Source organism: Phoca vitulina, unplaced genomic scaffold (assembly GCF_004348235.1).
Source record: "Phoca vitulina isolate PV1807 unplaced genomic scaffold, GSC_HSeal_1.0 scaffold3, whole genome shotgun sequence".
In the NCBI taxonomy this organism is placed as follows: domain Eukaryota; kingdom Metazoa; phylum Chordata; class Mammalia; order Carnivora; family Phocidae; genus Phoca; species Phoca vitulina.
This window is the reverse complement of record NW_022589706.1, coordinates 82929393-82942540: the sequence shown is the minus strand read 5'-3', so window position 1 is coordinate 82942540 and position 13148 is coordinate 82929393. Positions and strand designations below refer to the sequence as shown.

Here is a 13148-nt window from a genome sequence, read left to right as displayed (position 1 = left end):
CTCCTCAGTGTCCATCACGCAGCCACCCCATCCCTCCCACCCCCCTCCACTCCAGCAACCCTCAATTTGTTTCCTGAGATTAAGAGTCTCTTATGGTTTGTCTCCCTCCCTGGTTTCGTCTTGTTACATTTTTCCCTCCCTTCCCCTATGATCCTGTGTCTTGTTTCTCAAATTCTTCATATCTGTGAGATCATATGATACTTGTCTTTCTCTGATTGACTTATTTCACTTAGCATAATACCCTCTAGTTCTATCCGCATCGTTGCAAATGGCAAGATATTGGTTTTTCTGATGGCTGCATAATATTCCATTGTGTATATATACACACATCTTCTTTATCCATTCATCTTTCGATGGATATCTAGGCTTTCCATAGTTTGGCTATTGTGGACATTGCTGCTATAAACATTGGGGTGCAGGTGCCCCTTTGGATCACTACATTTGTATCTTTGGGGTAAATACCCAGTAGTGCAATTGCTGGGTCGTAGGGTAGCTCTATTTTCAACTTTTTGAGGAACCTCCATACTGTTTTCCAGAGTGGCTGCACCAGTTTGCATTCCCACCAACAGTGTAGCAGGATTCCCCTTTCTTGACATCCTCGCCAACATCTGTCGTTTCCTGACTTATTAATTTTAGCCATTCCAACTGGTGTGAGATGGTATCTCACTGAGATTTTGATTTGTATTTCCCTGATGCTGAGTGATGTTGAGCACTTTTTCATATGTCTGTTGGCCATTTGGATGTCTTCTTTGCAGAAATGTCTGTTTATGTCTTCTGCCCATTTCTTGATTTTATTATTTTTTTCTTTGGGTATTGAGTTTGATAAGTTCTTTATAGATTTTGGATACTAGCCCTTTATATGATATGTCATTTGCAAATTTCTTCTCCCATTCTGTCATTTGTCTTTTGGTTTTGTTGACTGTTTCCTTTGCTCTGCAGAAGCTTTTTATCTTGATGAAGTCCCAATAGTTCATTTTGCCCTTGCTTCCCATGCCTTTGGCGATGTGTCTAGGAAGAGGTTGCTGCGGCTGAGGTCGAAGAGGTTTTGCTGACTGTGTTCTCCTCAAGGATTTTGATGGATTCCTGCCTCACATTTAGGTCTTTCATCCATTTTGAGTTTATCTTGTGTGTGGTGTAAGGAAATGGTTCAGTTTCATTCTTTGGTATGTGGCTGTCCAATTTTCCCAACAGCATTTGTTGAAGAGACTTTTTTCCATTGGACATTCTTTCCTGCTTTGTCGAAGATTAGTTGGCCGTAGAGTTGAGGGTCCATTTCTGGGCTCTCTGTTCTATTCCATTGATCTATGTGTCTGTTTTTGTGCCAGTACCATACTGTTTTGATGATTACAGCTTTGTAATAGAGCTTGAAGTCCGGAATTGTGATGCCACCAGCTTTGCTTTTCTTTTTCAACATTCTTCTGGCTATTCGGGGTCTTTTCTGGTTCCATACAAATTTTAGGATTATTTGTTCCATTTCTGTGAAAAAAGTGGATGGTATTTTGATAGGGATTGCATTAAATGTGTAGATTGCTCTAGGTAGCATAGACATTTTCACAATATTTGTTCTTCCAATCCATGAGCATGGAACCGTTCTCCATTTCTTTGTGTCTTCCTCAATTTCTTTCACGAGTATTCTATAGTTTTCTGAGTATAGATTCTTTGCCTCTTTGGTTAGATTTGTTCTTAGGTATCTTACGGTTTTGGGTGCAATTATAAATGGGATCGACTCCTTAATTTCTCTTTCTTCTATCTTATTGTTGGTGTATAGAAATGCAACTGATTTCTGTGCATTGATTTTATATCCTGCCACTTTACTGAATTCCTGTATGAGTTCTAGCAGTTTTGGGGTGGAGTCTTTTGGGTTTTCCACATAAAGTATCATATCATCTGCAAAAAGTGAGAGTTTCACTTCTTCTTTGCCAATTCGGATGCCGTTCTTTTTGTTGTCTGCTGAGGCTAGGACTTCTAGTACTGTGCAGTGGTGATAGTGGACATCCCTGCTGTGTTCCTGACCTTAAGGGAAAAGCTCTCAGTTTTCCCCCATTGAGAATGATATTTGCTGTGGGTTTTTCATAGATGGCTTTTGTGATATTGAGGTATGTACCTTCTATCCCTATACTGTGAAGAGTTTTAATCAAGAAAGGATGCTGTACTTTGTCAAATGCTTTTTCTGCATCTATTGAGAGGATCATATGGTTCTTGTTCTTTCTCTTGTTAATGTATTGTATCACATTGATTTGTGGTTGTTGAACCAACCTTGCAGCCCAGGAATAAATCCCACTTGGGCGTGGTGAATAATCCTTAAATGTTGGGTCCTCTTGGCTAATATTTTGGTGAGAATTTTTGCATCCGTGTTCATCAGGGGTATTGGTCTGTAATTCTCCTTTTTGATGGGGTCTTTGTCTGGTTTTGGGATCAAGGTAGTGCTGGCCTCATAAAATGAGTTTGGAAGTTTTTCTTCCATTTCTATTCTTTGAAACAGCTTCAGAAGAATAGGTAATAATTCTTTCAATGTTTGGTAGAATTCCCCTGGGAAGCCATCTGGTCCTGGGCTCTTGTTTTTGGGGAGATTTTTGATTACTGCTTCAATTTCCTTGCTGGTTATGCATCTGTTCAGGTTTTCTTTTTCTTCCTGGTTCAGTTTTGGTAGTTTATATGTCTCTAGGAATGCATCCATTTCTTCTAGATTGTCTAATTTGCTGGCATATAGTTGCTCATAATATGTTCTTATAATTGTATTTCTTTGGTGTTGGTTGTGATCTCTCCTCTTTCATTCATGATTTTATTTATTTGGGTCCTTTCTCTCTTCTTTTTGGTAAGTCTGGCCAGGGGTTTATCAATCTTATTAATTCTTGCAAAGAACCAGCTCCTAGTTTCGTTGATCTCGTCTACTGTTCTTTTGGTTTCTATTTCATTGATTTCTGCTCTGGTCTTTATTATTTCTCTTCTCCTGCTGGGTTTAGGCTTTATTTGCTGTTCTTTCTCCAGCTCCTTTAGGTGTAGGGTTAGGTTGTGTATTTGAGACCTTTCTCCTTTCTTGAGAAAGGCTTGTATTGCTATATACTTTCCTCTTAGGACTGCCTTTGCTGCATCCCAAAAATTTTGAACAGTTGTGTTTTCATTTTCATTTGTTTCCATGAATTTTTTAAATTATTCTTTGATTTCCTGGTTGACCCATTCATTCTTTAGTAGGATGTTCCTTAGTCTCCATGTATTTGAGTTCTTGCCAACTTTCCTCTTGTGATTAAGTTCGAGTTTCAAAGCATTGTGGTCTGAAAATATGCAGGGAATAATCCCAATCTTTTGGTACCAGGTTGAGACCTGATTTGTGACCCAGGATGTGGTCTATTCTGGAGAATGTTCCATGGGCACTAGAGAAGAATGTGTATTCTGTCGCTTTGGGATAGAATGTTCTGAATATATCGGTGAAGTCCATCTGGTCCAGTGTGTCATTTAGAGCCCTTATGTCCTTGTTGATCTTTTGCTTAGATGATCTGTCCATTTCAGTGAGGGGGGTGTTCAAGTCCTCTACTATTTTTGTGTTATTGTCGATGTGTTTCTTTGATTTTGTTATTAGTTGGCTTATACAATTGGCTGCTCCCATGTTAGGGGCATAAATATTTACAATTGTTAGATCTTCTTGTTGGATAGACCCTTTAAGTATGATATAGTGTCCTTCCTCATTAGAGCGAGCCTTTAAAAATCTATATCTGAACATATCACACCACCTTTTGGAATTCTCCAATGGTTGCTCATTGTAATTAGAATAAAACCCAAGTGCCTGTGAGGCCCAGTGGGGTCCGGCCCTGGCCTTACTCGTGGTCTCTCTCGCTCTATCTCTGTTCCTCCCCCTGCTCTGACTTTCCTGGCCTTGGGCCACATTCGCCTTCTTTCCACTCCTCAAGGACTTAAAGCTCCAGGACTTCGTTTCTGCTTCGGACTCTGTACTTGCGCTGCCCCTCCGCCTGAACTATTTGATCTCCATGGCTGGTTCCTTTTAGTCATCTCGGGTTCAATGCCACCCTCCTCAGAGAGACCTTCACTGACTCTGTTCTCTGAAATGTCATTGAGTCTAATCCCTGGGAGCTGTGCTCCATTGCCCTGGTTGTTTTCTCTGTAATGCTCTTCATTAGCCCACACTTGTGTGGTTTCTGCTCGGTCTGTCCCACTAGAATGCAAGCTCTGTTCGAGTGAGGCCTTTCTCTGTCCTGTTTGCTGCTGCATTCTGCAGTGCCTAGCACACGTACCAGCGCACGTACCAGTTACTCGATGAATACTGAATGAATGAATGGTTTGATGGATGGGGAAGGACTTTCTAGCGAACAAGGCCAGGTAGGAAGGGACCATAGCAGTCTAGGTGCATTATTAGCCCATAAGCTGAAGCGAGGGGGTGGGGGAAGAAGGGTGAGCTTTAGCTGTGCTGTGGAAATGGACAGGTCCCAGAGGTAGCATCCTTCCTCACAGATGGCAGGGAAAGAGCATGGGTGAAGCTGTGAGAAATTTGAAGTGGTGTGGAGATGGGAAGGTATGCGTTTGTGTCCAGCTCTATCATCATTACTTGGATTGCTCAAAAGTTTAGGATTGGAGAACACAGAGGCTGGGGTGACCCAGGGTTACAAATGTTTCTGTTCATCAGCATGCAACAACAGTGAAGAGAATGTTTTTGTTACTTAACAAGTCATAATTACTCATTTTGGTTTTGTTGGCCTTTCATATGTAAATATCATAGTTGTGTCACAGAGCCCTCTGAGAAGTTATAAAATACATTGTGATTTTATTTTTTATTTTATTTTTTAAACTTAAGATCTTTTTTTTTTTTAAGATTTTATTTATTTATTTGACAGAGAGAGACACAGTGAGAGAGGGAACACAAGCAGGGGGAGTGGGAGAGGGAGAAGCAGGCTCCCTGCTTAGCACGGAACCCGATGCGGGGCTCGATCCCAGGACCCTGAGATCATGACCTGAGCCCAAGGCACACACTTAACGACTGAGCCTCTCAGGCACCCCTACATTCTAATTTTAAAGTGTCTCTAATCCCAATTCAGTTGATACAGCAAACAGATTTACCATTGGCCTTAAGATGAGGGTAACTTGCAACTATATGTAGCTCGTGTGAGAAATGTTCTTACTTATTTTGATCTTGGTTTCTGTTTAAAAAATTTCTTTCTTTTCTATTAGATGGTTATGGAACAAGGAGATTGGCTGATTGGAGGAGATCTTCAAGTCTTGGACCGAATTTACTGGAATGATGGTCTTGATCAGTATCGTTTCACTCCTACTGAGCTAAAGCAGAAGTTTAAAGATATGAATGCTGGTAAGACATGGATCTCATTATCTAACATGGGACTACTTGAAGTCTCTGCCTGATGGGGAATTTCCAGAAGAATTTTTCCATTGCTTACTAAAGTGTAAAAGAGAATGTTGAGTAAAGATAAATGCAAGATGAAATATGTTGGAGAGGTAGTCTATCTAAACCTGTCTGGGTAGTTTTGTTATATTGGTGCAATTTGATCTAATGTTATTTTGTATACTGTATGGGAGATGGTTGCCAATAACAAATTGACCTTTTATTTGTGTATTATAAAACTTACATGCTAAAGCTGAATAGAACTATGGAAGAGAAATTATTTGAGTAATTCACTCATATCATTGTGCTTTATATTTCAGAATATCTTACGAGTCTAATATGTCACTCTAGAAGTAATAGAACAACAATATCATGCTGGCTGTTCATTCAGCAGATGTTTGTTGTGCATCTTTATGCCAGGGTGCCAAGTGCTGGGGATCCATAAGTAAGTAAGACAGGAGCCTGTGGTGTAGAAGAGAAGGACTTTAAACGGATAACAGGAAAAGTTGTTGAAGAGTAGGTTAGTAGTGGTTTCAGAGTTCTGGATTAGCATGAAATGGAGTAGTAGGAGAAGAGTCTGTAGATGCTGTTCTTTATAAGGTACTCCAGGACAGGGATTTTTATACCTGACAGCTTGCGATTAGCAGGTCTTTTACACAGAGGTAGGTGAATGATGTGTTTATACCGGTGCACCCGTACTCACAAATCCAAGCTCCCATGTCAGGCACCCACATTACTATAGAGCTTGGGAGGCTTTTTTAAGATCTGAAGAATTTGAAAGATCCACTACAGAAGAGGTTAAGCCCTAAACCTTGGTGCCGCTTTTTAAAAATATTTTCTGTGTAGAAAGGGAGTGGGCAGGGCTGAGAAAAGTTAATGTGGTGGCTTTTTAAGGAGCTAGCCGGCTACCCAGCCATATTTGTTAATCAGAAGCCCTCTTTCGAGTGGCTACAGAAGCTGGGCAAGAGCACTTATTTCAGGAGTTGTGTCTAGCTTCTGTGAACTCTGGTTGCTGCTTCACTTCCTAGAAGTCATGTGGTTGTGAAGAAATTACTCTCTTCTCCAAGTCTCACTTCCTTCGGTTGTAAAGATGAGGACAGTAGTAGTACTTAATGCATAACATTTTATTTTATTTTATTTATTTTTTTGAAAGATTTTATTTATTTGACAGAGCGAGAGAGCACAAGCAGGGGGGACAGTAGAGGGAGATGGAGAAGCAGGCTCCCCGCCAAGCAGGGAGCCCGATGCAGGGCTCGATCCCAGGACCCTGGGATCATGACCTGAGCCGAAGGCAGACGCTTAACCATCTGAGCCACCCAGGCGCCCCTGCATAACATTTTATTTTAAAAAGCAAAATGAGGGGCGCCTGGGTGGTTTAGTCGGTTAAGCATCTGTCTCTTGATTTCGACTCATGATCTCAGGGTGGTGATATTGAGCCCCATGTCGGGCTCTGTGCTGAGCATGGAGCCTGCTTAGGATTCTCTTCTCTCCCTCTCTCTCTTTGCTCCTTCCACCCCCATACTCACTGTCTTTCTCTCTCTCTGAAAAAAAAAAAGAAAAAAGTGAAATGAGATCATTGTGTAAGGCACTGTAGATAGTACCTGGCCCATGGTAAGAGGTTAACGTGTCATAATTTCTGAGTCTGAAGCTAGGCTGACCTGTATTTGTGTAAAGGTTAAAGAAAGAATATCTGTTTATTCTTAAACTCTCCTGTACTTTGCTGATGTTTGAAATGAGAGCTTAAAATAGATCAGGAACTGGAGGCCACAAACTGTTCAGAGCTGTGCAGTTCCCACTCGGCCCGCCTGCTCGGCCCGCCTGTTTCATTCACAGTTTCTGCCTGGCCCCTGTACGGTGTCTGAGCATAGGACCCCAGGCCCCCTGCCCCTCCTTAACTTCACTATCTCTGGATTTGAAGCATGGCTTAAACTACTTGTGCAGGAGTTTCTCTGAATGCTACACTTGATGCCTGCCCATACTATAGTGTTTGCTTCTTTTTTGCTAACATGTTTTGGGCCCAGTCATAGGGGAATATATCGTGATTGCTCTAAGTCAGTGAGGGCACCTCATTCACTGAAAAGAGAATTTAAGGGTCCTTGTGTAAGTCTCTTCTGCCATTGAGATGTAAGAGCTAGGGGCTTCTAGAAAAGGGTTTTCTTCTTTTTTTTTTTTTTTTAAAGATTTTATTTATGAGAGTGAGAGAGAGCGCGTGTGTGCATGAGTGGGAAAGGGGCATAAGGAAAAGCAGACTTGCCTTTGAACGCAGAGCTGCCACCATGGGGCTCGATCCCAGGACCCGGAGACCGAAGGCAGATGCTTAACTGACTGAGCCACCCAGGCGCCCCAAGAGTTTTCTTCTTGATGAGAAACTGGCTTAGGACAAAAAGTCGTCTTTCCCTGTCTTTTTTCTTCCTGCTTCAGATGCTGTCAGGGAAGGGGACAGTGTTTCGAGCTCTGGTAACTATTTTCTATCTGTGAGAATCCATGAGAAGCTTAGACTGTCTGAGTTTCTGATCCAGTCCTAGTGTCCTCTGTATCCAGATTTCTAATTCAAAGACTTAATGTATGTTTGAATTATTTAAGACACTTCTAGTTGGATCTTCTTTAATTTGCAACCAGAATTATCTGAAGGTTTAGTACATACAGGCTTTTGCTTTTTTTTTCTGGTGAACAAGAATATGTTTAATGGAAGATGTGCTGAGCCCACCTCATTTACTTTAATTTTTTGCCAAAATTTGAATTCATAACTGTAATTCATGTTAGTAAATTAGTTGTTGGCACTGGTGAGGGGTCTTATCAAGGAATTATTCATAATTGGAGTCTTCAGTATTACATCTGTTTTTCACTCTTCTTTCGGAGCCAAACATTTTAAATCATTTAGAGAATTTGTTGCATAATGAGTGATTGCAACTTTGTTTAAAGTAGCTGAGAGCCAGTTATCCTTACATCAGACAACAAAGATTGTGGGTATTATTTTGTTTACTTTTCCATTTTAGACTAAGGCAAATAAGCAACAGACCCAGGAGTTTCCTTTGTAGTTCTTGTTCCCTCTTAAATTTAGGAGCCGTTAACAAGTCCTCTGCTGGGTGTCTGTGTCACGTACATAGTGCAAGGAGAGAAAACGGAATCTTTATTTTTTCTTTTACCAGGGGTTTCTTTTCCTACCTCTTCCTCTTCTCCCCTCATCTTTGAAGAAGAATTTTGATATCGGACATGGGCTGTTGTCTTGTGTTCATTAGTGTGATCGCTTTTGCTGTTCTGAGACTGTTCTGTAGCTGGAAGGTTTGAGTGGTCTTTAATAGCCACATCAGTGATTGCAAGGTGATGCTGTTCCAGAGGGCAGGTTCTTTGAATCACTGATGGTTGACCACTGTCCTGGAAAGGAAGAACGGATTTCACTTAAGCCAAGTAAGAGCCAGTTAGTGTTTATTGCACACAGAATATTGCTCTCTTGCTGGATTACCAAGGGAAAAGTTGACCTAACTTCTTTCAGGCTAGTACTGGTATCACAGTGTTGAAGAAATCTTTGAGAAGGCTTTGTAGAGTTGTTGAACTTACAAACACATTTTATTTTTTATTTTATTTATTTTTTAAAGATTTTATTTATTAGAGAGAGAGAGAGCACAAGCAAGGGGAATGGCAGGCAGAGGGAGAAGCAGGCTCCCCGCTGAGCTGGGAGCCCAATGTGGGCTCCATCCCAGGACCCTAGGATCATGACCTGAGCTGAAGGCAGACGCTTAACCGACTGAGCCACCCAGGTGCCCCCAAACTAATACTCTTACACCCCAAAGTATGGCAGCAATAAATTGTTTTCCATTCTCAAGCTTAGAAATGCTTTCAAATTGTAGTAAAAAGGAGTTGAATAAAAAGCTTTTTGTCAACTGGGCTCTGTGCTTGCTTATTCTCCATTCCCTTTACTGTCTGTTCTGTCTTATGTCTGTGTGTTGGGGTTGGGGGGAGGTATCCTGGGGGGGGGGGCGGACTGTATCCTGCCTCCATCGTGTGGGAAACATTAGCAGGTAACCAAAGAATACAGAAAGTTTGGGGGAGCTCTTGCCCCAGTAGCATCCTGCTTCAGCACTGTGATTCTGGCCATGCCTCCATGCCCCTACAGCCAGCTTCCAGTCACTGCCCCTCCTCACGGCTTCAGAAACACTGTCTCCTTCCAGTGCCCTCAGGAGTGGTAACAGGATGCAAAGCTGCTAGTCCCCAGAGGTCTCAGCAGTCCTTTTGGGTTCCCTTAACCCTGACCAGCACTCTTGAAATACTCGCTTTGTTAACTTATGTTGAGAGCCTCATCTGAGTATGCCTTGACCAGACTGATGGAGGCTCCCCACACTTTGGATTATAGTATCTCCAGCTCACTGCCATTTATGGTCAAGAAAGTCTAGTGCCTTCAGAGACTTTCTGCTTCTGCCTCAGCCTTCTCATGTATCATTCCCAGCTTTACCTAAAATATCCTTCTAATGTCTCCATCCATTCATTAAAATGTAGTTTGTTGGGATCGCCTGGGTGGTTCAGTCGGTTAAGCGTCTGATTCTTGATTTTGGCTCAGGTCCTGCATGAATCCAGGGGACTCCGTGCTCATCCTCTTCCCACCACCAGGAACAACTCGTGGTTGCCATTTCCTTCCCCTGTCCCAAATCAGCACATGCTCAGGAGAGCCACCTTCTGTTCTTCTTCCCCTTCCATCTTCTGGAAGGAAAGAGATCAGACCATACTGGTTTCCATAGTGTGTTGGCTGCTGGACTGGAGGGAAAGGGATAGAACCTGCTATCCCTGGGCTATCCCTTTCCTTAGACATGAAATATAGAAGGGATAGGTTTTGGGGGTTAGACCTGCGTTTGGCTTGAGTAATGGTGAAGGTGGAAGGATTGAGGGAATGGGGACAGTAATGAGCAGTATATATTGAAATGCTTTCAGTCATAAGTTGCTCTAACTGATGAATTGGACCGTCCGGATTAGAGATGCAGCTAACAGAAGCCATCTGTGTGTGCACAGTAATTGAATCCAGGTGAACGGGTAAGTTTCCAGAGTGAGTCCATGAGGAACTTCATAGGACCTAGCAAATGAACCTATTGCTCCAAGAGGGACCACAAGATGTCAGAAACAGGTGATTGACCCAAAGTGGCCAAGCAGAGTATAAAATGTCATACATATATGATTACAAGTGTGTAAAAACAAATATATGAGGAGAAAACTAGGAGATTGAGCAAAATAACCAGGAACAGCTATAGGAGGATGGTGCATTTATGGGTGATCCCCACCCCCTCCCAAATGTCTTCAGTGTTTCATAGTTTTTACTTAAAAGGATAAAGAAAAGGCTGGTGTCACGGTTAGCAGGCCCTGAGGCTATGAAGATGTGGGGTTGGGTGCGTTGTCAGAGGCAGTGGGGAGGACAGGAAGGTGTCTCTTGGATTTGGCAGGGGTCTCATACTCATGAAGTAACAGCAGGAAGGAATTGGTTGAGTGAATCCAGTCCTGTTCTTCCATCACTTGATCCTTCACCTTGTCACCAAACTTATCTTCTGAAAACAAAGATGCAGTCCTGTGCTGTTCGAGTTGAAGGACATATGTTGCTTTTATCACACATTTATTCTCTGATGAGTGGATGCTTGCTTCTCCTCTCTGACTGGATTGTAAGCTCCTGGGCCCAGGACCGGTTTCACCGTTGTTACCTTAGGATGGCATATCTAACACGGGATTTCCATCCTGTCCCAAACTGGTTTCTTCCCTGCCCCTGCCTGCTCTGGGGGCTGCATGGAGTCTGGATGGAAGAGGGGACCGGTTTGTAGCTGAGTCTGGTGAAGAGGCGATGAAGTTTGACGCAGGGATACGGGGATAGTAGAGCCCGTGTGGCTGAGATGCAGGGACAGGGTGACTCACTGCTCGTGGAGGTTGAGGGAGGGAAGGGACTCCAAGGCCCTGGGCTGGATAATGGTGCTGTGCTCTGTGAGCGGGGTAGAGGGGGCCTGGAGGCCCACAGGGAGGCCGGCAGGGAGGCCGGCAGGGGTGGAGACACAGGTGGCCATGGTGTGCTAGGAGGCAGGTGGGGAGACCGTGTGGGGCTTAGGGGAGAGTTTTGGTCAGAGGACACATATTGGAGCCACTAACATAGAGCCGTGCTTGGTGACCTCAGGCGTGGGGGGCGTGGGATGGGGAGAGGTCTCGGAGGGGTACGCCTGTCTTCATTGTTGCCGCACTGTGACCCCCATTCACCAGCGTGTAGGTTGTGGTCCATCCGATGAGCCTGTCTGTATCCTGGGCGGGGGGAATAAATGAGTGTGTGGAATGGATGGTAGAGTTGGTGGAAGTTTTATTTTATGTGGAAACGTGGGAACATGTTCCTCAGCCACAGTCTTCCGATTTTGCTCTCTACTTGCTCTGCCCTCCCCCACGTCAATCCTGCACGGTCCTGTGCAGACTGATTTTCTGTAAAACATGACTGATTCGCTTATAGCCCCTGTTTGGTACACAGTATCCTTCCTTAAGCTGGCATTCAAATTTCTCCATAAGAATCTTGTGCCAGGTTTTGGATCCATCTTTGACAAAATGGGTGATTGTCTGTTCTCCAGATGCGTCTCTGCTTTCCTGTCTTCACGCTTTTGCTCACACCAATCTGCTTGGTTGCAGTGCTCTTTTGACTTCTATCAGCCACATTTCATTTGTCTTGCAGAGGTCAATAAACAACAGCCTCCAAGCCAAATCTGGCCTGCTGCCAGTTTTTATAAATAAAGTTTTATTGGGAAAGGGCCAGACTCACCGGTTATCCATCGTCTGTGGCTGTTTTTGCACCCCTACTGCAGGGTTGGTATAGTTGTAGCGGAAACCCCCATGGCCTGCAAAGCCTAAAATATTCACTCTGGCTCTTTATGGAAAAGGTTTACTTTATACATGGTGTCAGCAGCTTCGCAGTGTACCCTCCAGAAGTCAAGATAATAGAATTCCTGGTCTTTTCCCAGGAACATGGGGACAGAGGGCCTAGAAAGAGATGGAAATCATAAATGTCAGTATTAAATTCCAGTCATCTTGTAGATCATCTCCCATATTCAAGCACAGTTGAAACCATGGACTTAGGTAGAACAGTCTTAAACTAAGCCTAAGGAATTATAAGTGGAAAGGCAAATATTTGATACCGAGAGTCATGTGACAATGTGGAAATCACCGTCCTTTAGAAAAAGAGGATGAGGATGTGAGGCTATAAGTATCAGTGGCCCCAGGTCCATTGTGACCCATAATTTTTTTTTCCATCCTTGATGGAAAATTGATGGATGAAAATTTAATAGTGATGCATATTGGGTTGTGTTAGTTGGGACAGCACCCTGGGAATGTACGCTTCCAGTGGATCAGGTACTCTTACTACATCGTTCATCCACGTAGGTTCTCTAGTGGAGAAACCAGATGGTAGGGATGAAAATACAGTCTGGACCTAACAGACAGTTAAAACCATTTGTGCAATTCATTGATAAATAGTTAAAAGGGATTGAATAGAAGTTTAGGAAAGACCTGGTAATATTGGCAAGAAAAAAATGGGCAGACAGATCAAATGGTCATTGGATTTCTGAGTAGAACTGATATTAAGGAAATAATTTTACCTGGAAGAAATTTTGGCAGTAAAATCCTTTATATGCTGCTAATGTGAACTTTTACTAAGTCATCCATCTTCACTTTATCTGTTAAATGTCCAGTGTGAAGCTAGATTAATTCTTTTTGGAAAGAAAGCCTACATAGATAAATTATTAGGATCTGTGAAATATGTGTATTTGAGACCATTTATTTTATATGTTTCCTTTTGCACATC

The 13148-nt window shown here is 42.8% G+C and overlaps 1 protein-coding gene across 2 annotated transcripts in view; it reads left to right on the top strand.

Annotated features, from left to right (window-relative positions):
* Positions 1 to 13148, top strand: part of PAPSS1 (3'-phosphoadenosine 5'-phosphosulfate synthase 1) — a 98649-nt gene that overhangs the window by 48990 nt on the left and 36511 nt on the right. For both annotated transcript variants that reach the window (XM_032400963.1, XM_032400965.1), the window contains exon 9: positions 5179 to 5314. In XM_032400963.1, coding sequence (XP_032256854.1) covers positions 5179 to 5314 — 136 coding nt within the window. The remainder of the gene's footprint in view (positions 1 to 5178; positions 5315 to 13148) is intronic.